General features: G+C 38.1%; 1 protein-coding gene across 6 annotated transcripts in view; it reads left to right on the forward strand.

The window, feature by feature from the left end:
- PRKD3 (protein kinase D3) overlaps positions 1 to 27,659 on the forward strand; it is a 68,786-nt gene that overhangs the window by 21,219 nt on the left and 19,908 nt on the right. For 5 of the 6 annotated variants that reach the window (XM_059660106.1, XM_059660110.1, XM_059660107.1 and 2 more), the window contains exons 3-12: positions 1,878 to 2,016; positions 3,574 to 3,705; positions 4,880 to 5,037; positions 8,735 to 8,927; positions 12,391 to 12,468; positions 13,591 to 13,774; positions 15,651 to 15,774; positions 20,119 to 20,196; positions 21,391 to 21,667; positions 26,446 to 26,498. In XM_059660106.1, the coding sequence (XP_059516089.1) occupies positions 1,878 to 2,016; positions 3,574 to 3,705; positions 4,880 to 5,037; positions 8,735 to 8,927; positions 12,391 to 12,468; positions 13,591 to 13,774; positions 15,651 to 15,774; positions 20,119 to 20,196; positions 21,391 to 21,667; positions 26,446 to 26,498 (1,416 nt within the window). The remainder of the gene's footprint in view (positions 1 to 1,877; positions 2,017 to 3,573; positions 3,706 to 4,879; positions 5,038 to 8,734; positions 8,928 to 12,390; positions 12,469 to 13,590; positions 13,775 to 15,650; positions 15,775 to 20,118; positions 20,197 to 21,390; positions 21,668 to 26,445; positions 26,499 to 27,659) is intronic. The other variant, XM_059660111.1, reaches the window with a different exon arrangement.

Below are 27,659 nucleotides of genomic sequence, written 5' to 3' on the forward strand. Positions count from 1 at the left end.
CTTAATAATAAAAATTTAATAAAATTTTAATTTTAAAATCATTTAATGAAAAAATTTTTCATTCTCTTTTCATTCTTTTCCATTGAAAATTTTTATAGTGTTAGATATATGTTTAAAGCATATTATGGGATTTTATAAATATTAATGGTAAGACAAATAATTGGAAGAATAATTAGTGCTATAAAAATTGTAATTCTGTATTTTCCATTGTTTACCCAGGTTTTAAAAAAATACAAATAAACTCTTCAGTTCCTAATTAAGTCATTGTTTTCAAATTTTAAAAATTTAACTTATTCAAAAATTTGACACCTTTTTTGGAAATATATACAAGAATTTTTCATGGGAAAATTAAGGTTAGAAACTAAGATGAAGCTAGGTTGGTATCTCTACCTAAAACACATACCATAGAATCCAACCTAGCATGATGCTAGAAGTGGGCCACAGACTTGGCTTTGCTTTTGTTATGGGCAAAGTAAACAAAACATGGTTAGTTACATGATCAAATTGTTCATATTATAAAACCAACCAGAGGAATTTTTTTTATTGGTCCTCACAAAGAAAAACTGTCATGTCAAGTAGATGAACCATATTCTCAGCAACATCCCTGCACTGAGTGCAGTGATAGTGGAACACATTTCAGGCCATTCAGTGCAGGCCAGTGGCATACTATGTAACTTACTAAGGAATATTTCATGAGGAGCCAAAATGAGAGCATACAATTGTAAGATTAACTGAAGAAATTTGAAATATCTAGAGCAGCATTTCCCAAGGCAAATGGTCTCTTTTTTTTTAATTGAATTAAAATTTAAACACAGTTATTTTGTAAAATAAGCACTTAAAATTTTCTCTTAAATAATTTTACTACAAAAACATTTTAGAACACATACTTTTATATTTTAGTCCTTGGTTTACTAAACCCCAAAGTATCAAAGCACTGTAGTCACAAAATGTAGACGCATTGAAATAATATGCTTAGGGCAAATATAAACAGATCTGTAAGTCTCCTGCTATGACCAAAAGTTGTTTTGTTTTTAAAGATACCATAATGAATCATGTATTTGTAATTACAGTGAATAGATGAAAGAAAATATTGGGTAAATGCTAGAGTCTATATATGCATATAGAAAAAATACTGGAGTTTTGGAACTTTGTGACTGTGTTTGGGAATTGTTGACCTACCAGCACTATTCAATTTGCTACAATGATGGAAGTGTTCTATATCTGCACTTGTTCAAAATGGTAGCCAGTAGCTAAGGTGGCTATGGGGCACATGAAGTGTGGCTAGAGTGACTGAGGAACTAAATTTCTAATTTTATTGATTTTAATTGAATTTAAGTAACTGCATGTGGCTAGTATCTAACCATCGAGGAAGTTCATTTCTAGAGTGCAAGAAAGACTGCTTATGTTTCTGGCTATCTAAGATAGAATAGCAATAAGTTCAAACTTATATTCTCCATCAGTAACTGAATGAAGAAATCCTGTATTTCTAAGAGACGGGTGTTTTAAGATAATCAGTAATTATATTTGTTTACTTTTCTATTTTGAACTTGAAAGTTAACCAGGATGCTTAAGTACATGATCAGTCTTGTAGATGTTAGAATTGTTAGCAAATAGATAGTGTTAGGCTAAAAACTACATTTAACCCTTTGCAGTCCAATTTTATTTTTGGAATTCAAACAGTCTGGTCCAAATTAATTGACGGGATTGAATGTTGAACCGGTTTGCGGTGTCAACCTCAGCCTCGACATTGGACCTGGTCTGTCGTGTCAGCCTTGACGTTGGACCTAAAAGGGTTAAAATTCTTTCATAAGATTGAGACATTTACTTATAAAAGCAGATAGCTATGTGTATACTGATATAAGACTATTTTCCTGCAGTTTCCAGAGTGTGGATTCTTTGGCATGTATGACAAAATTCTTCTCTTTCGCCATGACATGAACTCAGAAAATATTTTGCAGCTCATTACCTCAGCAGATGAAATACATGAAGGAGACCTAGTAGAAGTTGTTCTTTCAGGTAAGTAAATAGCTTCTTTTATTTTGTTTTCCCTCCCCCTTTTTTCTCCAACTAAATGCTGTGTTCCATTATACTTTGTCTTTGTACTATAGTTGCTTATTTCTTTCAATAATGATTACCACATAATTTTTACTTTCAGAAAGATTGTATCACAGATGAGAAACTAGGAAAATAAGCCCTGAATTACTTGAGTGTTACTAAGCTAAGGGGGTTATCAATTGAAGTAGAAGAGAAATATATTCTTCTTTGAGCCAAAGAAATAAAGTAATTACACTAAAATTCTGTTCCCCTTTTCCCATTTTTGTAAAGAGTATAAAAGAAAAGAATTGGGGTTCAGAAAAGAAAATAAGAGAAGTAATGAAGATGTGGAAGAGGCAACTGCAATGCTGGGTGTTTCCATGATTTAAATAATGCTCCTTTCCTTGTTCTCAGTGGACATTTTCCCTCTTTCATCCATCTCTTCTTTCCCTCTTTCACCCATTCTTGCCATTCATTGTTTCGTAGCTCCTGTGATTTCAGATCTCATCCAGTAATAGATGGGCAGGATTGTTAGTGAGGAGTGTAAAGGAACAAAGAATGCATATGGTAGGCTTGCAAAACTCCTTGTTTGGCAGAGACTGAGAGAGGGAGAGAGGAAAAGCATGAGAGGAAGAGACGGAAGGAAGAGATGGAGAAGGAAGAGAAGGAAAGCCAGCCAAGAGTCCAGAGTCCTGCCACCAGTTTTTCCTCTTTTCAAGCTCATTTTTGCAGCCTGTTTTTGAGATCCTCTCTGAGCATCACCTTTCCTTATTAGTCCCTGATCCTTCCAGTTCATCTAGTACCTACATTTATCATCCATCTGCTATACCACAACCCCAGTCATCTGTATACTTCTTAGTCCTTGTCTTCCTCTTCACTTTGGAGGAGCTTTATTCCCTGTCCTCCCTGGAGGTCATGTTCACATCCAGCCCTTCATCAGGCCACTGTGGGTACTAATGACTTGCAGGTGTAGGTGAGATGATGTCTACTGGTAGATGTGTCTACTGTTCATTTGCTTATAGAGGGGAAAGGAGACTCTTTGTTAACCACTTAGGACTATGGAGAACAGACAAGGAGCATATCCTGAGAACTTAAGTTAGAACTGAGTACATTTCTCACAGGAACATTGCTATAAATTGAGGTCAGGTTCCACAAATTTATTTATTTGGTTGGTTGGTTGGTTTTATTTTAGCATTCTATTTCTCGGTGTATTATAAGTTAGACTGTTTTTAATTGGCTAAAATAGACCTAACAACTGCTTAAAATCCAGTCTTGTCACTTTGAGAAAAGGCTTTTGGCCGTCAAAATATCTACCTATAGGACCTGCTTTCGGAGTTGAAATTAATTGAAGCTGATGAACTTCCTAAAATAGAGTTTAAAAAACCACAATAGTAAATGCTAAAAATACTTTATTTTTTGGTCAGATGAAACTTTCAGAGAAAAAATTATTCTATAGTTCATCATAAATGAACATGACCAACATTCCTAAGCTCATAGCAAGTATAATAAGGTTTATTTAATATTTTTCTTTTTTAAAAGCTTTGGCCACAGTAGAAGACTTCCAGATTCGTCCACATACTCTCTATGTACATTCTTACAAAGCTCCTACTTTTTGTGATTATTGTGGTGAGATGCTCTGGGGACTGGTACGTCAGGGTCTGAAATGTGAAGGTATGTGTTCTAAATGTTGTATCATTTGAAATAGGATTTCACATTTGCATTCTCTAATCATCAAGGAAAGAATAAGATCATTAGTTAGTGACTAGGTAGTAACCCAGGTTTAGAATTGGAGAGATCTAGACTTTGGTCTTTCCTTTGCCACTAACTGGGTCATATTCTTGGGCAACTTAATAAACCTCTCAGGATCATTTCTCTGTCTGTAAAATGTATTCTACTCGACTGGTTTCATGAAGAGTGAATAGTTAAATGAGGTAATATGGGTAAAATTCTTGGCACTAAGTAGTGGCTAAATGATATTAACTTCCTTATTCTCTTCTTAAAACATTAATGTTTTACATGCAACAACAAAGTTGCTATAAATTAGAATTGCTAGGGAATAGGATGAGGTGCAGAGTTCTATTTAAAAAACTCTAAGGCAGTGGTTCTCAACCTTAGCTGCACATTAGAATCACCTGGGAATCTTTTTAAAATCCAGATTTCTGGGTCTCATCCTCCGGAAATTCTGTTTCTTTGTTATGGGGTGAGGCCACAACATTAATAACAAAGAAACAAAATTTCCCGAGTGTGAGGCCCAGAAATCAGGATTTTAAAAAGATTCCCAGGTGATTCTAATGTGCAGCTAAAGTTGAGAACCACTGCTCTAAGGTGAAGGATCAATGAAATTGTTTTGTAAAGGGCCAGAGTAAATATTTTAAGGTTTGCTGGCCATATGTTCTCGAAACTACTTAGCTCTGCTGTTATAGTGTGAAAGAAAATTGAGCATGTTATATTGCTGTGTTCCAATAAAATTCTTCATGAACACTGAAATTTGAATTTCATATAATTTTAAAATGTCCTGGGAAGAATTTGGTACACAGGCCACAATTTGTTGAAGTGCTTTAAGCCCGGTAATTCTCAAAGTTTACCATGCTTCAGAATCACCTCAAGGACTGATTTGTTAGCTTCTGATTCAATAGGTCTAGGGTAGAGCTTGCTAATTTACATTTTTAATAAATTCTCAGGTGATGCAATACTTGGAGACCACAGTTCAAGAACTACCATTCTAAAAACTTGATCTTTCTAAATAAACCTTCTTACACATTTCCTGTTTTTGAATTTGTTAGCTTCCATTTAGCCTGTTGTCTGGATTCTTAATATTTTTTTTAACCTTTTAAAATATATTTAGGCTGTGGATTAAATTATCATAAACGTTGTGCCTTCAAGATTCCAAATAACTGTAGTGGAGTTAGAAAGAGGCGCCTGTCAAATGTGTCTCTACCAGGACCTGGCCTCTCAGTCCCAAGACCTCTACAGACTGAATATGTTGCCCTTCCCACTGAAGAGGTACGTATTCTAAGGTAATAGAACGGCACTGTACTAGGTATTCCTTAGGTTGTACAGGATATATGACATCATTTTAGAACATAAGTTTTATGCTAAAAATAGTAAAATTCTTACAGTTAAGAAGCTTAAAATGTGTTATGGAGACAGGGCTTACCAATAGTAATGAACTGCATTTTGTATACTTTGGGATCACATTATCACTTGGACCTCACTGCATTAGTCTCTTGACCAGTATCCTGACACCTGGTCTCCATACTTTGCTTCATGTTACATGTTACATATGGACCACCTTATCCCATTACAGCTTAATACACAATTCCTGACTAGAAAACTTTTATATATTCTATGTGTCTGACATCTGTACTATTCAACATTCCCTGAACACATCCTTGCTCCTCCTACCTTTGTTCTATGTTCTACATTTTTTTTCTAGGCCTAGCTCAACAGCTACCTTTCCTGATTTCCCCCTTACTACCTAGAAGTTATTTTATTTTCTGAATGCCATAGCACTTTTCAGACCTCCTAATGTTGTGTATAGTATTTGTATACTGGACTGTTCTCAAGGAGTTGATGACCTATTTAAAGAAAGCAATGCTCATTTCCATAACCAGCACAATACCTGGTACTTAGTAGTTATACTCAGTGATGAATGAATGCATGAATGCCCCCACTGATCCTCACAGTATTCCAGTAAGATATAGCAGTACATCTGTATACCATGAGACAGTTGAGACTCAGAATGGTCAAGTGACTTCACTGAAGTCAGAGCAAATTAGTAAGTGCTATTTGAACTAAATCCAGAACTGTTTTTTTCTAAAAATTAAAAATATATTTTTTTATTGATATCCGGAAGGGAGAGAAAGAAACATCAATGATGAGAATCATTGATCAGCTGCCTCCTGCACGCCCCCTACTGGGGATCAAGCCTACAGCCCAGGCATGTGCCCTGATCAGGAATCAAACCGTGACCTCCTGATTCATAGGTTGACGCTCAACTGCTGAGCCACACCGGCTGGGCAGAACTGATTATTTTTAAATCAGTGGCTTTTTCTTATATATTGTACCCCTCAAGTATAAAGGTAGAGGATCAGGGAAGAAAGAAATAACTTTCTTGTACATTTGATAGTACTTAGAATGATTTCCATTCATAGTTTAGTTGTTTCTATAAACCCTTTGGTCTTTTGTAAATTAATGCTAAAATCAAACCTTTGGGCTGTTTTCTTGATGCCCTAGTCACTATATTTTGTAAACTGAGGCACCAGAGTAAAAGCTCCTAAAATTCTTTCACCAAAAAATGCCATATTTCTATATTGCTTAGCCCTAGTTTGAGATTTTTAAAGTAGAAGACTACTATTGCATAAGGAACTGAGAACAGTGAGTTATAAAGATATGCAAGAGCTTGGGGGAAGATTGGTAAAAGCAAAGCTAGTGCATTTTATACATGAACTGCACAGGAAACTTAGCTAGGAATGGGGACTGTAGGATAGAGATACGTTCTTTTTAAGAGTCCTACAAATGATATTGGTCTGCCAGCTACCCTTTGTTGGAATTACTAGATTAGGAAGTAACAGGACAGAGCAGATGAATAAGGCATTATGTTTTAATTCATTAGTTTATATTTTATCCTGAAGATGAAAATTCCATAGGGATGTATCAGAAGTAGAGTATATGTTTGAATTGGTTAGATTGTGTGCAGTATTTTAGAACAGGTAGAAATTGTAGAGTGAAATGTCAGTCCATGCATGCAATCTCAAAAAGGAAGGAGGAACAATAAAAGAACTCAGGGAGGAAAATCAGGGAAGGAAGAGTGGGAAAAGAGGACACTCTAGGAATAAAGGAGATGGCAGTGAGGAGAGGGAAACAACCTCAAATCTGAATCTAGGATAGAGAGGAATTAACTCTCAAGTGGCTACACAGTAAGAGCCTCCTAAGTTCTCATGTGCCAGACTCCATGCTGTGGCATAGTCCTTGCACACGTGTTCTGTACCATGTCCCAAATACCCCAATCCCAGCAGGACCTGACAAAAGGCAATCACTGACTGGCTATTGGCGTATGAAAGGATGTGTTAGGAAAATTCTTCCTTCTGGGGATATCTTAATACCTTTGATGATGACCGGCTAAATTAGTCTTATTGCATCTTGTGTGTTTTAAACTTGAGACACACTGAAAGTGGTAGAAGCAGGAGCAAGAAGTAGTGTTGAATCACCACTAGAATAGGGAGCCAAGAATGAACAAAGGCCTAAACATCTGTTTCTGGTTCCTGTTGGCTTCTTTGTTAGCTTTGCAGAATCACTGTGATGGTCCTTTTGCTAAAGGTGCTCCATACATAGCAATATGGATGAAGGGAATCGGGTGTGTGGAGTGGGGGGAGGGCAGACTAGAGCAGGACACCTTGGACAAATAAAGCATACAAGTTTGGTTTGGATTTTAATACTCCTTTTGTACTTTTCTTAAACTGCTTCATAATTCATTTTAGAAAATTTCTGGCTACACATTAGTGAAAAACTATACATCAGAGGCTATATTTGTATTCTTTTTAGAGTGCTCTCCTCCGTTCAGCTGTGCTTTTCTTTTTTCTTCTTCCTACTTTCTTCAAAAAAACTTTTTCTCTCCTTCCTTTTATTTCTCCCTTATACTTCTCTGTCTCTTGGTTCTTCTAGTTTATTTTCCCTCTGTTGGTTCAATATATCAATATAGAATGACTCAACTTTTCTGAATTACAGACATGACTAGTTATAGAAAGCATGTGAAAGATCTCAGGATCTCAGTTTTAGCTGTGAAGATGCAAGCAGCTACAACAAAATATGTAATACATCTAGAAAGTAGTTAGGTATTTGATTTTGTGCTTGAAAACATGGACTATATTCATTTTTACATCCCCATACATAGTATCAGGCCTGGCCTGTAGTAATCAATGAACATTGAATGAATGGAATGAGCCACATTGAACTGACATATAATTTAATATGATTATTTCTTTTAAATATATAGAAAGAGTTATAGTTGCAAAAATCCACTTACTCCTCAGGTTACACAAAAATTTTTAATCAGCTCCTCCTCTAATTTTTCTTGCTCAAAAAAAGAAAAAGTGTAAATAACTGGAAAACATTTTAAATATCAAGGAACTTCGTAAAGGATAATTACTGGAAGTAAAGTTGTTTTAATTAGGTTTATATCTGCCATTATGTATATCATCATTAATTAAATCTTTACACACATATTTTAGTATTAAAATAAATTTGAAAAAATAATTTGTTTTGAAATATTTTCAGACATTGTGTTCCGTAATTTAACATGAATAGCAATAACACTTTCTGTATTTATTTGCTTTTCCCGTGATTAATTCCTTGGTAAGATTTTTGGAGGGATTTGAACATCTGTTATAAATCGACTTTAAGGCTTTTGTGTTTTATTTGAAAAATGCCATGTGTGCCTGGCAAAAAATAACTAACCAGTGAATCTGTGTATGTGAGAATGAAAATACCCTTTTTTAAAATATCATAAATAGCAAAGAAATTTTGCTGTTTTTTCCTTCAAGAGTTTGCCAGTTAAGCTTCCAAAGCAAACTGCTGAGATCCACATTTTTAGAGTTTGGGCTGTATTGTTTAAAAAAAAAATGACTTTTGTGGTCAAACCCAGCTCTTAATATATTTTTTTAATATTGACTTATGCTTATGGAAATTACTTATGTTTTAGTCACATGTTCACCAAGAACCAAGTAAGAGAATTCCTTCTTGGAGTGGTCGCCCAATCTGGATGGAAAAGATGGTAATGTGCAGAGTAAAAGTTCCGCACACATTTGCTGTTCACTCTTATACCCGTCCCACAATATGTCAATATTGCAAGCGGTTACTGAAAGGCCTCTTTCGCCAAGGAATGCAATGTAAAGGTAGGATTGGATGTTTTTCTTAAGTAAAATTTATATCTGTCTTTATTAGCAAATATAGGTTTAAAGTATTTATATTTAGAAGCATTAAGCAAAGAAATTGGTCTCATAATTGTTAACTTAAAAAAGAAAGAAGATACACATATTAACTACTACTATCTGAAATATGTGTACCATGTACCAGGAACTGTGCTAGAGAAAAATTAGAATATAAACAGGAAAACTAGACTTTGGATCTCTAAGATATGGCTGCTTAACACTTGCCAGTACAGAACAGTTGGTAAGCAGGTAAGCTGATATTTGAGCTTAAGTCTTTCTAATTCCAAAAACAGATAAGATGTAAAGTAATGATTTCCTTTTTTCATTAAATATTCATACACACATACTACAAGAGTTTAGTTATTTTTATTATTAATTATGCAGCCAGAAGAGTGGTACAAAAACTGCTATTCCTGAAAATAGGTGGAATATAGTAGAAGCCACTTATAATAGGAGCCACCATATTTGGATACTAACCCAAAACACTATCATAGTATTCCAAAAACATCTGTTAATGAACCAGGGTTTTAATAGAATAATGGAATAATTTTTCCTGTATAATTATATAATGTTTTTATGTTTCCTAAAATGATTTTATCTTTTTAAAAAATCTCATATCTCTCAGCAATTCTGTACAGTACTGTGAAAACCAAAACAGAGAGTTTGAATGTGTTATTAGTCATTAAGCCAGGATATGACAAGTAATCTTTCTAAAATCTTATGTACTTATTTTTCATGTGATTATTTTAACAGTTCTTGGTACCATACTTTTTTTATATAATAGAAGTATTTGTGGAACTGAACAAATCAGTTTTATCTAAATAAACATTATGTTTGTGGTCTTTGCAATAATAAATCCTGTTTACAGCACACAATCAAATAATTGTGTATAAATTTAACAAGTATGTAAGAAAAGAAAATTTTCTTGGTAACAATATGACAGCATAGGAGAGCATCAAATAGAAAACAGGTTGTATAATTGTTGTCAAGTATTTAATAAGCATCAGGCAGGCATAATTACATGTTGAAATTTTATTTCAACAGCTTAGTTTTGAATATGATTTAATATATGTTAATACTTTAAAATATCAACACTAAAGTGTATTGGCAAGCAGCCACTAAGGAATGTTTTGGGAAAGAACATTAATAACAGATGTACAAATTCTAGCCAGCAGATAATCTTAGAAAAGGTAGTAAAATAGTGCTGCTCTGCTCAGCAGAACAGATACATTCTAAAACCAATATTTTGTAGAGGAACTGAAATAAATATGTAGGTTCATGAACTTTGAAGTGACCAGTTAACTCTGCCACTGGGTTATTAGTTTAACTTCTCAGAGCTCTAAAAGAATAATGTTTGTGATTATATTGTTTCAGAAAGTAGTAGGTTATATTTCTAGTTATTTTGCTTATCAATCAAAAACCACCAAAATTTCAGTGATTCTTATATTTTTTATTATTATTTATTTTTTATCCTTACCCAAGGATATGTTTTTTTCATTGATTCTAGAAAGAGAGGAAGGGAGCCAAAGAGAGAGAGAGAGAGAAACACGATTCGAGAGAGAAACATTGATTGGTTGCCTCCTGTACACATCCCAATCGGGGATCAAACCCAAAACCTGGGTTATGTGCCCTGACCGGGAATCGAATCCAAGACCTTTTGGTGCACCGACTATACTCAAACAACTGAGCAACACTGGCCAGAGCCTAGTATTTTTATAATATGAATTAAGATGCTTAAAAAGTAAAATAGTTATCATTTTCATTCATTTTTCAAGCTAAGAAAATATAAAACATTTATGCTGGGTTATTTGAGGAAAAAATACAATTCCAAGAACAGTTATTCATTTATTCAGTTCTTTTAATTTTTTACTTTGTTATATTAAAACTGCAAGGCAACTTTAGAGCATATCCTATATAATAAAAGGCTAATATGCAAACCAACCAAATGGCGGAACAACCAGTCGCTATGATGTGCACTGACCTCCAAGGGGCAGACGGTCAATGCAGGAGCTGCCCCCTGGTGGTCAGTGTGTTCCCACAGGGGGAGAGCCTCTGTTTTATAAAAGGACAGTGTTATATGATGAAATTTTATTATCCACTAAATTATTAATTTTGTGGGGCTTTTTCTTTTTTAAGTCGGGACTTGAAATTATTTTTACCCAGGTATTGCTGATAGATGTATTTCTAAGGTGGTGTTATACAGTAGTTATAACAGTGGGTTTCAACTTTAGTGTCACCTAAAGAGGTTATTAAAACACACATTTCTCAGCCCCCACTCTCAGAGCTGCTGAAGTAGTAGGTCTGGAGTGGGACCCAAGAGTTTGCATTTCTAACAGGTTCTCAAATGATGCTTATTTTGTTGGTCTGGGATCACAGTTTGAGAACCACTGAGTTACAGAGTAGTATCGAGCCACTTGTACCTGACAGTGATCTGCAGTGCTATCAACTGAAGTTCTTATAGGCTGAAAGAAACATCCTATATAATAAAAGGGTAATATGCTAATTGACCCTCACACTGTTGCAAAGATGGCAGCGCCCACAACCAATAAGGAGGGAATATGCTAATTGCCACACCCTCAAAGATTGGCAGCACCCACAGCCACAAGATGGTGGCGCCCAGTCCCCTCAGCCCCCCAGCCGGCCAGGGCAGGCCCGAGGCACAGGCAAGCCTCAGATGGCCAGTCACTATGAGGCGCACTGACCACCTCTTGGTCCCTTTCCCTGGCAGGCAGGCTCCGATCACCCAATGGCAAACGGGGAACTGGGTTGGGGGGCAGGGCCAGGGAGCAGGCTTAATGCCGACCTCTTGGTCCCTCCCCCCAGCCAGCAGGCTCTGATTGCCTGATGGTGATCGGGGAACCGGGGGTGGGTAGCAAGTGGGGGTGGGTGGCAGTGGGGGGGGCAGGGCCGGCTGCAGGCATCAGGGGAAGATGGCCCTGATCACAGGCCAGGCCTAGGGACTGCCTGTGCACAAATTCATGCACCGGGCCTCTAGTTATGTATAAGTGGGAGACCTCATACATGAGAAGCTCAGTTCTTCCTTACAAAGTTGTATGGGAAGGCCCTCACTGATTCCCAATAACTAGTTGTCAAATCTTAGTCTCTTTTCTGCATATGCACTAGGACCTAATAATTAGAAATTAATTAAGAAGTAAGGCCTAACATGTATTGGAAAGGAATGTGAGGTAAGAGAAGGAAACATGGACTTGCCAGCAACATGTTAACTTTATTTTACAGATAAACTGAGCCCTGAGGAGTTTGTTAAGAGTTGGCCTCAGAATTTGAAACTAGACCTTTGGTCCCAAGACCTGAGTTCTTAGTAGAGGAAAACTTAATTTTATCATCATTGTCATTTCTAATACTCGAGTCATATCTGATATTGCCTATCTTTTTACATAAATTAATAAGCTGAATATTGTTATTTTAGATTGCAAATTCAACTGCCATAAACGCTGTGCATCAAAAGTGCCAAGAGACTGCCTTGGAGAGGTTACCTTCAATGGAGGTAAAATTCTTTTTCTTAATTTTTATAAAAGATTAGAAAAGGTCACAATTCTTTTGTTTATTATTTTTGTATATGGTTATATTTGCATATTTTATTCTGTGTTTTTAACTGACCTTTTTTTCTGATTTAATAATCAAGCAAGATTCAGAGATCAGTAATGGTGTACTTTTATTAGTAATTATACCTTCCCATCTTTCCTTTAACCACCTACCACTTTAGAGTCTAATATAGCTAATAGTGCTGCATACCTTCTTTCATCTTTAGACATAAAAAGACTTACTTTAAAACCCTGTTGTTATCCCTAGAACTATTTCATAGTTCTAACATTTATTCACTGCTTACTATGTGCCAGGTACTGTTCTAAGCTCTTTACACATTGAAATTTAAACTTAAGAACAACCCTTGATGTTAAATATTTACAAATGAGTTAACTTAGGCACAAAGATATTAAATGATTTGCCCATGAAATACAACCAGTAAGTGGTAGAGTTGGGATTTGAATCCATATGGTCTGGCTTCTTAGTCCATAGTTATTAGGACACATTGTACAGCCTCACTGTCTCTTTCTCCATCAAGTAATCATTAGCTAGGCATTTCCCCTTTTATGCCTTTTTTTTTCCTCTTTTCAAGACTATTAATAAAGTGATTACCATTTTTGGAAGGAAGGAGTAATGACTCTAAACTTTCAGCATAACTTTTCCTTAACATTTCCATGACTGGTAAAAATTGAATGTAAGTGGTTTTGTAGGAGGAAAAGAGAAGGGATGAAATTTTACAGCTCCTTAAGAGTTTAACATTTTCTCTTCAGGCATGTTTTCTAAGCTTGCTGTTTACATCATTGACAGAGCATGATCGATTTTCTAATTTTTCTACATTACTGAAATCTTTTCATGTATTTTTTTCACTTTTACAACTCTTGTCAAATGGATGTGAAATACTATTTATATTTATTTTAATGTATATTTATTATCTGTATACTAATTAATTTGAGCATCTTTCAAATTTTACTGATTATTTAAAGAGTTTTAAAACTTTTTTTTCCACATTTAATATATTGTTTCTGTTTGGATGTGTTGATATCCCATAGTATAAAACTCTGTAATTCATTTAAAATTTTGCCAGAACCTTCCAGTCTGGGAACAGAGTCAGATATACCAATGGATATTGACAGTAGTGACATGAACAGTGATGGTAGTAGGGGTTTGGATGACATGGAAGAACCATCTCCCCCAGAAGATAAAATGTTCTTCCTCGATCCATCTGATCTTGATGTGGAAAGAGATGAAGAAGCTGTGAAAACAATCAGGTAATACATGTTTAGGTATTGCAAGCCTTTTCCAAAGGCAAGGTAGGTCCAGGAGCCCTGTTAATGAACAAAAACGGAGCTGTACTTGCTCCACTTAATCTCTTTAAGTGGGATAAAAATGTAATTTAAAATCTAATTAAATTGTGGCTTATTCTTTTACATGCACTACAGTATTTCTGAAATAAATTACTCTTACCATCCACTCAAGATAGATAGGTATGAGAATTCTGTTTTCTTAAAGACAAAAGTGCTTTATTTAAATATAGTCTAGACGTGATACCGAGCTGTGGAGCAGTGCCCACGAAGTGCCAGCATTAAACCACCAGGTTAGCAGGGGTGGGGAACGTCTGGCCCGAGGGCCCTGTAAGGCCTGCAAAATCATTGGGTTTGGCTCTGCCAAGGCGTTCGGGGTGATTTAATTAAATGTTTGGCCAAATATAGCAGGCTAATTTTTATGTTGATAATTTTGTATGGCCCTCGAATGATATTATAAATATCCAAATAGCCATTGGCAGAAAAAAGGTTCCCCACCTCTGAGTTAAAGCAACCAGTTTCACAGCCTTCATGCAAGTAGATTGCCTGATGTTATACATGGTAAGAATATATGCCTGAGACTGTTACACAAAAATGTTAGTGCTGAATTTGGGGGTAGTTTTCATACTACCACATTAATCTGACTTTTAGCACTTTGTAAAAATGCTATTTGATTATAAACCTCGTAAATATCTCCTCTGTTAACAGGAATTCAGTATTTTGTATATACAGCCCTATAAGGATGTACTACTTCATAGTAGAATATTGCCGTTTTGGCAGGTTTTATTTTTCATTGGCAGCAAAGAGATATTTAAAGGAAATGGGTCATTTATCAATCTTATGTGGCAGAGTTGTCATTTATTCAGTTTGGCTTATCCTTAAATACAGTTCTTATCATAATCATTATTAACTAAAACTTATTTACCCAATTTATTTATTTTTTTAAATATATTTTATTGATTTTTTACAGAAAGGAAGGGAGAGGGAGAGTTAGAAACATCGAGAGAGAAACATCGATCAGCTGCCTCCTGCACACTCCCCACTGGGGATGTGCCTGCAACCAAGGTACATGCCCTTGACCGGAATTGAACCTGGGACCCTTGAGTCCGCAGGCCGACGCTCTAGCCACTGAGCCAAACCGGTTAGGGCATATTTACCCAATTTAGAGACTATTGAAAGAACTTAGTTTCTTAAGCATGAATATTTCATAATTTTAAGAGAAAGTATTTTTTAACTCTTTGAGACTCAAATTCAAAAACAGTGTTTTTTTTATACACACCCCCAAAATTGCTCTTTTTTTCCAGCCACACTGTTACTAGCCTATGTTTCAGTGTTAACCAATTTGACTCATTACATTATTTATTTTCTTAATACCTTTAAATAATTTTCTTTCCAGTTTCTTCTACTAGAAGTACAACAACATGAACAATGAAATTTGACTTTTGAACCATGAGAATTTGCGTATAGGTATACTTGTCTTTTGCCTGGTTGTGAATTTACTAACTTACCATGTTACCTACGGCTGGAAGCTTTCTCAACAGCAATCCCAAATGGGACCATTTCTCAGGCTCCAGATTTTCCGATTGGAGAGGATTCTTTCCGATGTGTTCCTCGTTTTCTTATGTTTTGTGATCTCTGGAAAATATTTATGACAAATAATGAGGACTTTAGTGTTACCATAATCTTTTATAGATCAACTGTGTATCAGCCTAACAGGATACATTTATTTTCTTCTTAAGCCATTGTTTGTCTTCTTTTTATCTTTAAAAAAGACTTGCTTATGTATATGACTTTTAAAAATTGAAATTATCAATATTTATCATAAATATTAAATATTTTTTAGTCCATCAACAAGCAATAATATTCCACTAATGAGGGTCGTGCAATCCATCAAGCACACAAAGAGGAAGAGCAGCACCATGGTGAAGGAAGGATGGATGGTCCATTACACCAGCAGGGACACCTTGGTCAGTAATCATAGGCATTTAAATATGATAGTGCATCTGTTATGTGCTTTATTTTGTGCATTTTTAAATCAAAATGAGAATGAGATACTTGTAAAGAATTTTTAAAAGGCAGAATGCTTAAGGTACTGTCTTACAAACTGGTGGAGCAGTAAAGATTCAGAAAGGGTCTAAGGATAGACACTTTGCATAACTCTTTGCAACAAACACCAAATGCATAACCTATGCAAGAAATAATTGATAAGCTGAACTTAATTTCAATTAAAAACTTCTGCTCTATAAAAGACAATGTCAAGAGAATGGAAAGACAAGCCACAAACTAGAAGAAAATATTTGCAAAAGAGATACATGATAAACAGCTATTCTCCAAAATATGCAAAAAACTCTTAAAACTCAAGAGAAAGAAAACGCGATTAAAAAATGGGCCCAGCATTTTTGGCGGCTAGCAAATCTGAATCTGTGCCAGTAACCAGATGCACATTCTTGTTAGCCTGTAGTCTAGTCACTGTCCCTTCTTTAATTATCTGGTACTGCAGGACCTGTTTAGCTAAAAACTACTCCCATTTTAGAGAGGCCATAAACCATGAGCAGTACACAACCCCCAGACAGAGTTATCAGCACTGGCGCCAAGCCAGGCCATTAGATGTGGTCTTACAGCCCCCAGCCCAGCACACGGGGCTTTTTGCAAAGCCCGGGAAAGGTCCCGAAGTTCCATCCTGTATCTGGGGGACAAAGAAACCGAAGAGTATACAGGGAAACCTTCCTCCATATTGGCTTGCTCAGGATTTGGAGAGAAACAGTGTCCCCTGAGTCACTGTACCGGTACATGTGAAATGTCTGGAAATAAATGTGTTTTCCTGTGCAAAAAAAATAAATAAATAATAATGGGCCCAGGACATTCACATATACCTCACCAACGAAGGTACACAGGTGGCAAATAAGCACATGAAAAGATTCTCTACATTATATGTCATCAGAAAAATAAAACCTAAAACAGCAAGGCACCACTATACACCTAGTGGAATGGTTAAAATCTAGAACACTGATAACACCAAATGCTGGTGAGCATATAAAGCAGGGGTTGGGAACCATTTTTCTGCCAAGGGCCATTTGGATATTTATAACATCATTTGTAGGCCATACAAAATTACCAATTAAAAATTAGCCTGCTAGATTTGGTGAAATATTTACTTAACCCACTCCTAATGCCTTGACAGGACCAGACCAAATGATTTGGTGGGCTTTATATGGTCCACGGGCTAGACGTTCCCCACCCCTGATAAAGAGCAGCAGACACTTACTTTCCTTGTTGATGGGAATGCAAAATGTTCCAGCCCCTTAAAATGAAAACTTATGTCCATATAAAAACCTGCATATGGATATTTATAGTACCTTTATTTATAATTGCCAAAACTTGGAAGCAATCAAGTGACCTTCAGTAGGTGAATGATAAGTAAACTGGTACATCCAGACAATGAAATACTACACAGCCTGAAAAAGCAGTGAGCTTCCAAGCCGTGGAAAGACATGGAGGAACCCTAAATACGTATTCCTAAGTGAAAAGCCAATGAACAGGGTTCACAGACAAGGAAATACAAATTACTCTTAAACATAAGAGCTCGATCTAAAAATACAATTTAAAATTTCAATGAATGCCAGTTTTTATCAGTATAGCGAAGATCAAAAAGTTTGGTAACATACTGCATTTGTGAAGATGTGAGTAAACAAGTACTCATGTTCCTGATTAGCCTTTAAATTGGGTCAAATGTTAAGCAAAATTACATGTGTGCATACCTTATGACCCAGCAAGCCAATCTTCAGAAATTTTGCCTGTAGGTAAATTACATATCTGTGTGTGTGATGCACTTGTATTTGCATGTGCATGCATAAAATTCTCTAAAAGGATTTCCAAAGCCTGGTAACATTGCTGCATATACATAAGGGTAGGAGCAGTATATGAGCGATGGTGGGAGTATACTTTTCACTATAGAGTAAACCTTGATTTCGTGGACCTCAATTTAACAGACTTTGGATTTAACGGACATAATTTCCAGTCCGTATGTCATTTGTGAAAATAACTCCCTATTAATTTTAAAATACTTTTAACCAAAATTTGCGTACAATTAAATTAACAGGTTATATTTTTTATTATTAATTCACTGTTATTTTTAACAAATTTTAGTTGAATAGGCCATATGTTGGAAAAAAGACTAGCAATTTCACCAACATAAATAAATATTACATATCTACAACTATAGTCTACATATTTAAATCCAAGAGTTGCCACTCGTAAACAGTGTTCAGCAAATAATTAGTATGAGATCACTCCACATCGCATGTGGTAATTGGTTCTGTTGTCCTGTGGTGTGACTTTCTGCAGCAGTTTTAATATGTGCCAGCCTATGTTCCCATGTGCAATAAGCCATGCCCCAGCTGTGTACATTGTTTACTCAAGGTGACTGATGAATGCACGCATGTACTAGACCTATTTAGTATAAACTTTAAATTACAGTTATACATACAGAAAACTTTTATGTGAAATTAAACTTTTCGTACATACTTTTAATTTTAATTACACAAACATGTCTACATAAGTAAAAAGAGGTAAACGAATTTGTCAATTTTTTAACATACGCATTTGGAAAACCTACTTTATTATATAACTAGAGGCCCAGTGCACAAAAATTTGTGCACTCAGGGGGGGAGGGGGGTCCCTCAGCCTGGCCTGTGCCCTCTCGCAGTCTGGGACCCCTTGGGAGATAACGACCTGCTGGCTTAGGCCTGCTCCCGGGTGGCAGAGAGCAAGCCCAATCCCTAGGTGCAGCCCCTGGTTGGGCTTAGAGCAGGGCCGACTGGGGAGTTGGGGTGCCGCCCCGTCATGCACAGAGCAGGGAGATTGGGAGGTTGTGATGCCACCCTCAGTCACGATCAGGGTAGGGCCGATTGAGGGGTTGGGGCACCGTCCCCTGTCACACTCAAGACAGGGTCGATGGGGGGGTTGGGGCACTGCCCCCTGTCACTCACAGAGCAGGGCCCATCAGAGGGATTGGGGCTCTGTACCCTGTCACGCACAGAGCAGGGCCAATCGGGGTTGGGGCGCTGCCCCCTGTCACGCACAGAGTAGGGGCGATAGGGGAGTTGGGGCACTGCCCCCTGTCACACACAGAGCAGGGCCCATCAGGGGGTTGGGGCACCGCCCTCTATCACCCACAGAGCAGGGCCAATCAGGAGGTTGGGGTGCCGCCACTCTCACACTCAGGGCAGGGCCGATGGGGAGATTATGGCTCTACCCGTCACACACAGAGCAGGGCCTGTGGGGGGGGGATGCGGGGGTTGAGCTCCCCCATATCAGGCACAGAGCAGGGCTGCTCAGGGGGTTGGGGCGCCTTCCCCTGTCATGAACAGAGCAGGATGGATAGGGAGGTTGTGGCCCCACCCCCTGTCACACACAGAGCCGCAGGGCGATCAGGGGGTTTGGGCGCTGCCCCCTGTCACGCTGATCCCGGTGCTGGGAGGCATATTACCCTTTTACTATATAGAATAGAGGCCTGGAGCATGGGTGGGGCTGGCTGGTTTGCCCTGAAGGGTGTCCTGGATCAGGGTGGGGGTCCCCACTGGGGTGCCTGGCCAGCCTGGGTGAGGGGATGATGGCTGTTTGCAGCTGGTCACACATCCTTCAGGGTGGGGGTCCCCACTGGGGTGCCTGGCCAGTCTGGGTGAGGGGCTGAGGGCTGTTTTCAGGCTGGGGGTGACTGAACTCCCAAACGCTCCTTTTTTTCTTTTCTTTTTTTTAATTCTGGGCCAGCTTTAGCTTGAGGCTTGGCTCCAGCTCTTAGGACTTGGCTGAAAGTAGGTTTCTGGCCTTTGCATACAATGTTGCGAATCTGCTGGCTGAAGTCCCACGGTATCTGTTACAATGTTTGAAACTGCAGGCTCAGAGGCCTGCAGCCGCAGGTGGGGAACGTTGGTTTCCTCCGTCACTGAAGCAAGCAAGCCTCATGTTAGTTTCAAGCTGCCTGGCTGCCGGCCACTGTCTTGGCTGACAGTTAATTTGCATATCTCGCTGATTAGCCAATGAAAAGGGTAGCGGTCGTACGCGAATTACCATGTTTCTCTTTTATTAGTGTAGATGGACTTTTGGCTTTACCAGATACTCCTTGTCTGAATTAGTCCGTTTTATCGAGGTTTTACTGTACATCTTTTATATGTTTTCAGAATTTTGAACCTCATGAATTTTAAACCTATTAAATAGTGCAAATGTATGAATAGAAATGAAAGGAAAAGGAAAAATGCTTTGGAGGAATCATTATTTTTGAACTTCACAGTTTTATATTCTTTATTTTATAGAGAAAGAGGCATTATTGGAGACTTGACAGCAAATGTCTAACATTGTTTCAAAATGAATCTGGATCAAAGTATTATAAGGTAAATATTTTATGTTTTAAAAATACGTACATTAAAAGATTATATGTTTTCCAAATATATCTAAATAATACTCATTAACTGTTATATTGGAATATACTTATTCTGACTCTGCCTAATATAGTTTATAGAAGTCACTGTTCAGTTCCTTGTTGAAGGGCCTGTTCCCCACCTGTCCATGTCACCTCCCACAACAGTTCTGTTGCCAGAGGGTATCTTTCTGTTGTGGCTTCTGTTTTTGGTTTGCCTGTCAGGTTGCTGCTGCTTTACTTCTGGTCTTATGACTTAGATTAAACTGTTTAGAAACTCACAGTTTCTGTACAGTGGCCTGTACAGAACAGGCCAACATGGTATTGAGTCAGTGTTTCTCTCACCTTCCATTTTACCCACGGTCCCAATTCTCAGATGCTTCTTTTGTCTCTTCATATACTTTGTACAGTATTCTTTGCTGGGTTTGCTCTGCATTTTGCCATGTCACTGACTGACAATAATGAGATTGTAAGTGTGGCAGTTGTATCAGTAAGAAAGAGAGTGGAAACAATTGACTTAAAGTTAGTTGGGTGGGGGGGTTTAATAATTTTTTTTGCCTTATGAAGTGGACTAAATATAAATGATTGTTACAGTATGGACAGAACCAAATGGAGTGCTTAAACAACTTATACTGACATTTGAATTTGCTGCTCTTATTTCTGCTTGGTACTCCTTTTGGGGACATAAAGGTGAGGCAAAAAATAGGTTTCACGTACAGTTGTGAGTATGTGAAACACAGAATTTATTCTTGTATTATTAATTACTGTATTATTTTCCATATGAACAACTGTAAATCTAATTTTGCCCCACCCTGTATTGCAAACCACAGCAGGTAGAGAAGTAGTTGTTGAGTTGATTTAATGACAGTTGGAAAGTATTAAATATAATGGCGGTTGGCTTCCTAACTTCTCTCTTTCCTTAGATTCTAATGACTTGCAATAGGCCTGAATCACTGATAGTTACACTCCATGTTTTGCCTGTGGCCTCACTGGACATGCAGATCATTCAAGGAAGATACTGTCATAAGACTTGACTGTGTGTTCCATTGGCCACATACTTGTGTTCATCTTAATAACGTTTATTAGAAATGCATATCTGATTGTTTAGTGTACTGAAAATAGAAACAAAGAAGTTTTGTATTTTCTAATGCTTAATTTTTTACTTCAGGAAATTCCACTTTCAGAAATTCTACGCATATCTTCGCCACAAGATTTCACAAACATTTCACAAGGCAGCAACCCACACTGTTTTGAAATCATCACTGATACTATGGTATACTTTGTTGGTGAGAACAATGGGGACAGCTCCCACAATCCTGTTCTTGCTGCCACTGGAATTGGACTTGATGTAGCACAGAGCTGGGAAAAAGCAATTCGCCAGGCTCTCATGCCTGTTACCCCTCAAGCCAGTATTTGCACTTCTCCCGGGCAAGGGAAAGATCACAGTAAGCAATAAGCTTGATGATGGCTTCCCCCTCCCCCTTTTGGTTCTTAAGTATTTTTTTGTGTGATCATGTTTTCTGTATATATTTTAATGCTCATTTTAAGCTTTGTCTGGTGTAACCAGTACCATTAGTTAACTCTTTTATACAGTTACTCTGGTTTTAGTGTATACATACAGTCCCCTAGAGCTAGGCTCTAGGGTCAGTCTCCCTACGTTTAAATCCTGGCTTGGCTACCTTGCTATGTGGTCTTAGACAAATACTGTACCTCTCTATAATAGTACCTTCTTTTTAGGGTTGTCAGTATTAAATGAAGAAGAACCTGTAAGGTATACAGAAGTGTTTAGCATCCATGAATTCTCATTGGATTAACTACTGGTATTAGTATTTTGCCTCATGGTGGGATATAACAGGCTCTAAAGCAGCGGTTCTCAACCTGTGGGTCGCGACCCCTTTGGCGGTCGATGACCCTTTCACAGGGGTCGCCTAAGACCATCCTGCATATCAGATATTTACATTACGATTCATAAAGTAGCAACATTACAGTTATGAAGTAGCAACGAAAATAATTTTATGGTTGGATCACAACATGAGGAACTGTATTTAAAGAGCCAGAAGGTTGAGAACCACTGCAAAAGGGTTATGGTTCACATCACACTCAACTCTGAAGTCAGAAATGTTGTATTTCTTTTAATTACATTAAAACATGCAGAAATATTAAAAAGTTATTGAAACATGTCCTTTGCACCAACAAAATTTGATAAAGGTTTGAGTGAACACTTAATCAGAAAGCCATATTATAATGGCACTTTCCCTCCATTGATTGGCATTATGTTATTTATGGGGAAACATAATTCACTTATTAGAGAAATACGGTATATTTAAGTTGAAACATATCAACCTGTTTCTAAATTAAGTTTTTTTTTCAGATCAGCTGTATTTTGTGTAGCTATTCTTGGCATTATGCTAGGCCCTGAGCTAGATTATAAAAGAAAACCAGGAATTTTAAAAGCTATTTAAGGAGATAAGACATGTACACAGTGTTAGATGGTACGTAAAGCAGTAGAGTGCAAAAATGAGTAATGCATTACTTGAGGAACTCAAATATGGAATGGAAGAGTAAATAGAGACTTCATGTTAGAAAAAGCTGATTTGGACCTTGAGCTTGGATCTTAGGGTAGGCAGGGCTAAATGAAAGAGGTGAATGGGGTAGTATTCTCTAGTTGAGGAGACAAGTGTGATCAAAGGGACAAGGGTAAAGTCCATGAACATGTTTGGTGTCTAATATTGATTATTAGACAGTGAAAGATGTATATTCACAGTGCTCCTTAAGTTTGGAGGGATTTTGGTAGAACTGTAATATATTTGAATGAAAATCATGGACCTTTCCCCCAATACAATACAGGTACATACACACAAATCAACACTAATAAAAGAGAAAAATGGTAATTGGTGTACGAGCTACCTTTTTCATTGGCTAATCAGGGCTATATGCAAATTAACTGCCAACTAAGATTGGCAGTTAACTGCCAACAAGATGGCGGTTAATTTGCATATGTAGGCACAATGCAGGGAGGCGAAAGGGAAAGCAGGAAGAAGCCCCCTGCCACTGACAGTGATCGGAAACCCAGGGGGGAGCTAAGAGCTGGGGGGCAGGGCAAAGGCGGCCCTGGGGCTGCCTTTGCCCTGCCCCCCAGCCATGATCGGAGAATCAGGTGCCTTTTCCGCCCTGGCCAGTGATAGCAGGAAGTAGGGGTGGAGCCAGCAATGGGAGCTGGGCACGGTCGAAGCTGGCAGTCCCGGGAGCTAGGGGTCCCTTGCCTGGGCCTAAAGCGAAGCCCACGATCCCGGGGCCGCTGCAGCTGTGGGTCCCCGCTGCCCGGGCCGGACGCCTCAGCCAGAGGAGTCAGGCCTGGGCAAGGGGCCGATCCTGCGATTGGAGGGTGATGGGGGTCAACGCCTGAGGGCTCCCAGTATGTGAGAGGAGGCAGGCTGGGCTGAGGGACACCCACACACACACACACACCCAGTGCACGAATTTCGTGCACCGGGCCCCTAGTGTTATTATAATTGGACTTATGGACCTTCTCAACCCCAAACATGGACAGGCCCCCTAGGGTAAAGGGTTCCTAAGAGCAGAATTGGGGAGAGGTTAAAAGTGACAACAAAACTCCAGTTCTGCCACTTACTAGCAATGTGATCTTGGCCTCTACATTTCTCTGAAGTGGGAATAATAAATGCTCTTTATGCACTTAGCAGTTTCTGACACATTAGTGATATATTACTGTGTTGCTGCTGCTGTTGCTATTCCTTTAGCAACCTATCTGGAGCAGAGTTCTCCTGGGAAGCAATAGAAATTAAAACTGGATGGGGTTAGATAGTGGAGGCCTTTGAAACAAAATACATATTGATTTAAACTGGGAATTTTGTGGATGCTGTACTTTTTTTGTTTCATTAATATTCAACATTTGAGCCGAAACCGGTTTGGCTCAGTGGATAGAGCGTCGGCCTGCGGACTGAAGAGTCCCAGGTTCGATTCCGGTCAAGGGCATGTACCTGGGTTGCAGGCACATCCCCAGTGGGGGATGTGCAGGAGGCAGCTGATCGATGTTTCTCTCTCATCGATGTTTCTAACTTTCTATCTCTCTCCCTTCTTCTCTGTGAAAAATCAATAAAATATATTTTTTTTAAAAATATTCAACATTTGAAATATTTTTTAAAATATATTTTTATTGCCGTAACCGGTTTGGCTCAGTGGATAGAGCGTCGATCTGCAGACTGAAGGGTCCCAGGTTCGATTCCGGTCAAGGGCATGTAGCTTGGTTGTGGGCACAACCCCAGTGGGGGGTGTGCAGGAGGCGGCTGGTCGATGTTTCTCTCTCATCGATGTTTCTAACTCTCTATCCCTCTCCCTTCCTCTCTGTAAAAAGTCAATAAAATATATTAAAAAAATATATATATATATATTTTTATTGATTTCAGAGAGGAAAAGAGAGGGGGAGAGAGAGAGAGAGATAGAAGCATCAGTGATAAGACAGAATCATTGATTGGTTGCCTCTTGCATGTCCCCTACTGGGATCTAGCCCGCAACCTGGGCATGTGCCCTGACCAGTAATCGAACCCTGACCTCCTCCTCGTTCATAGGTTGACGCTCAACCACTGAGCCATGCCAGCCAAGCTGAAATATTTTTAAATTGACTAAAATGGAGTTTTTGACAGTCACGTTACTTTTGATGTATAGTTTATTTACATTTCCTTGTTAATGTATTTTTATATTTGGGATTATTAAGGAAATTTTATATCTTGTTTCTTTGAGTTATCTCCAAAGATTTAGATGTTTCATATCTGGTCCCTTGCTTACTTCCGTGTTTCCCTTTCTCTTTTTCTTGTTAATTTCTTATTTTTATTCTCAAAGTAATGCAAACATTTAAACTTTGTAGAACTATGTAAAATGATAAAGTACTCGCTATATACATAAAACATCTCCCCATTCCCAATTCTATACCTCCCCCCCTCAGAAAACTATTATTAGTAGTTTGGTGTATATTTATTGGTTTGAGAAGAGATTGGGGGAAGGGGCACCTATATTACTCTATATGTATGTATGTATGTATGTATGTGTATATATATGTATATGTATAAAAGGCTGATATGCCAAGTGTCCGATCGTCCGACCAGTAGCTATGACATGCACTGACCACCAGGGGGCAGATGCTCAACACAGGAGCTGCTGAACTGCAGTGACTGGGCAGCAGTGGTTCTCGGGTGACACACCCCGAAACCATAAAGGAAGGAGCCTGATTCCTTGTGGGGCCACGTGATTCCACCTTCGGCTATGGGTTATGTTGTTATTGGGGCACTGTCACCCCGAATCTGGTTTACTGCACACTTGGGTTTGCGTTCCACACCCTGTACGACAGCAGCTTTGCAGAGTGCCCTCTCACACTCCAGGACCCTTCGAGGGATGTCGGAGAGCCAGTTTCGGCCCACTTCCCTGTTTCTGCCCAATCCCCGCAAGGCCAGGCCGAGGGACCCCACTCACTCCACAGACACCCTTCGAGCCCGGGAGGTTGGCTCCAGGGCATGTCCATCTGTCTCACCCAGTCCCGCCCTGCTGACCACCTTCTAATTAATTTCCTTCCAGTGTGCACAAATCTGTGCACCGGGTCACTAGTATTCTCATATTTTTATTTTTACCAAAAATGTGGTCATACTCTCTGTTCTTTTTACAACTTTATCCACTATTTAATATATATCAGATGTGTTTCAATGTCAGTATATAGATTTACCTAATTTTCAATTTTTATATTAAAGTAATGCATATGCCTTTTATGTTTTAAAAAATACAGTTATAGAAGTGTATAAAGGCTATAAAATCTTTGTTTCCCAAACCCAGCTCTTTCATTCACAGGAAGCAATTGTATTTTTTGTTTGTTTTTAATTTAATTGCTGCCATCCTACAACTTACCTTTTTTTCACTTAATGATATGTCATGGATAGTTTTCTGATTTAGTGCTTACGGCTCTACACTATCAAAGGTTTAGATAATATTCCTTTATATGGATGTATCATATATGACTGAACCAGTTTCCTCTTCCTGGATTAGTGTTGCATGTGTAAAATTTTTTTTTAACAAATGTAATTACATTATATTAACTGGAAGTTAGCCAGTGATTTAAATTTAATATACTGTGAGCATTCACATATTAGTAAATAATTAATATTTTTAAGTCATGTACTAACAATTCTCTTCTTTTCTCATGCATTATTATATTTTACAGAAGATTTGTCTACTAGTATCTCCGTATCTAATTGTCAGATCCAGGAAAATGTGGTAAGTAAAAATTACCTGTTTTTCTTATTCTCGGGTTTCACATCCATGGATTCAACCAATTGCAGAGTGAAAACAGTATTTTTGTTCTGTAGTTGGTTGAATCCTCATATGCAAAGGGCCAGGAATAGTTAAGTTTTGGGAAGTCAAAGGTAATATGTTGATTTTTGACTTCATGGGGGTTGGCACCCCTCACCCCACATTGTTCAAGGGTCAGCTGTACAGGTTTTTATGTATCAGGCAATGGAAATCTTGACACTTTGTATATTTCCCATTTAATTTACTCAGAAGTTTAGTGAGATAGATATTATTCCCACTTTACCAATGAAGAAATTGAGGCCTAGCAGACTAAATTATTTGACTAACTACCATGAGACAGGCACTAGCTAGGAATGTAACACTAAACAAGATAGAGTCTCTAACATCATGGAGACTGCAGTACATGCCCAACGGAAGGGTGACCTTGACTGGTGAGCAGTAGCATTAGAGAGTGCCACACCCCCAAGAATTTTCTGACAGCCACCATTATTTTAAAAAAAATTAAGGAAGGAAATGGGAGGGAGGGCAGGGATAAAATTGAGGAGTGGATTTTTGAGTTACAGACTTTTCTTTTCATCAGCCTTTCCAAATTAGCCTACTCTTAATAATATGAACCTTTTAAGAGACTGTGTGTGTGTGTGTGTGTGTGTGTGTGTGTGTGTGCGTGCGCGCGCGCGCACGCGCGCGCGCGAGCGTTAATGGTAAAACTTTGTTTTTAATTATTTAAAATATATTTTATTGATTTTTTTACAGAGAGGAAGGGAGAGGAATAGAGAGTTAGAAACATCGATGAGAGAGAAACATTGATCAGCTGCCTCCTGCACACCTCCTACTGGGGATGTGCCTGCAACCAAAGTACATGCCCTTGACCGGAATCAAACCTGGGACCCTTCAGTCCGCAGGCCGACGCTCTATCCTCTGAGCCAAACCAGTCAGGGCAAGATTTTTTTTTTTTAATTCAAAGCATTTTTTCCCAATGATCTTCTTAGAGAATACATTATACTTGCACATTGAGGGTGATAGTATGAAAATTTGGCTTACTTTTCTAGAACATACAAAGCCAGTGTTTCATAAAATATTGTTATGAAAATTAGTTGCCTATGTCATAAAAACAAAAATGTATTT

The sequence above is a fragment of the Myotis daubentonii genome, chromosome 12, assembly GCF_963259705.1.
Source record: "Myotis daubentonii chromosome 12, mMyoDau2.1, whole genome shotgun sequence".
NCBI lineage: Eukaryota > Metazoa > Chordata > Mammalia > Chiroptera > Vespertilionidae > Myotis > Myotis daubentonii.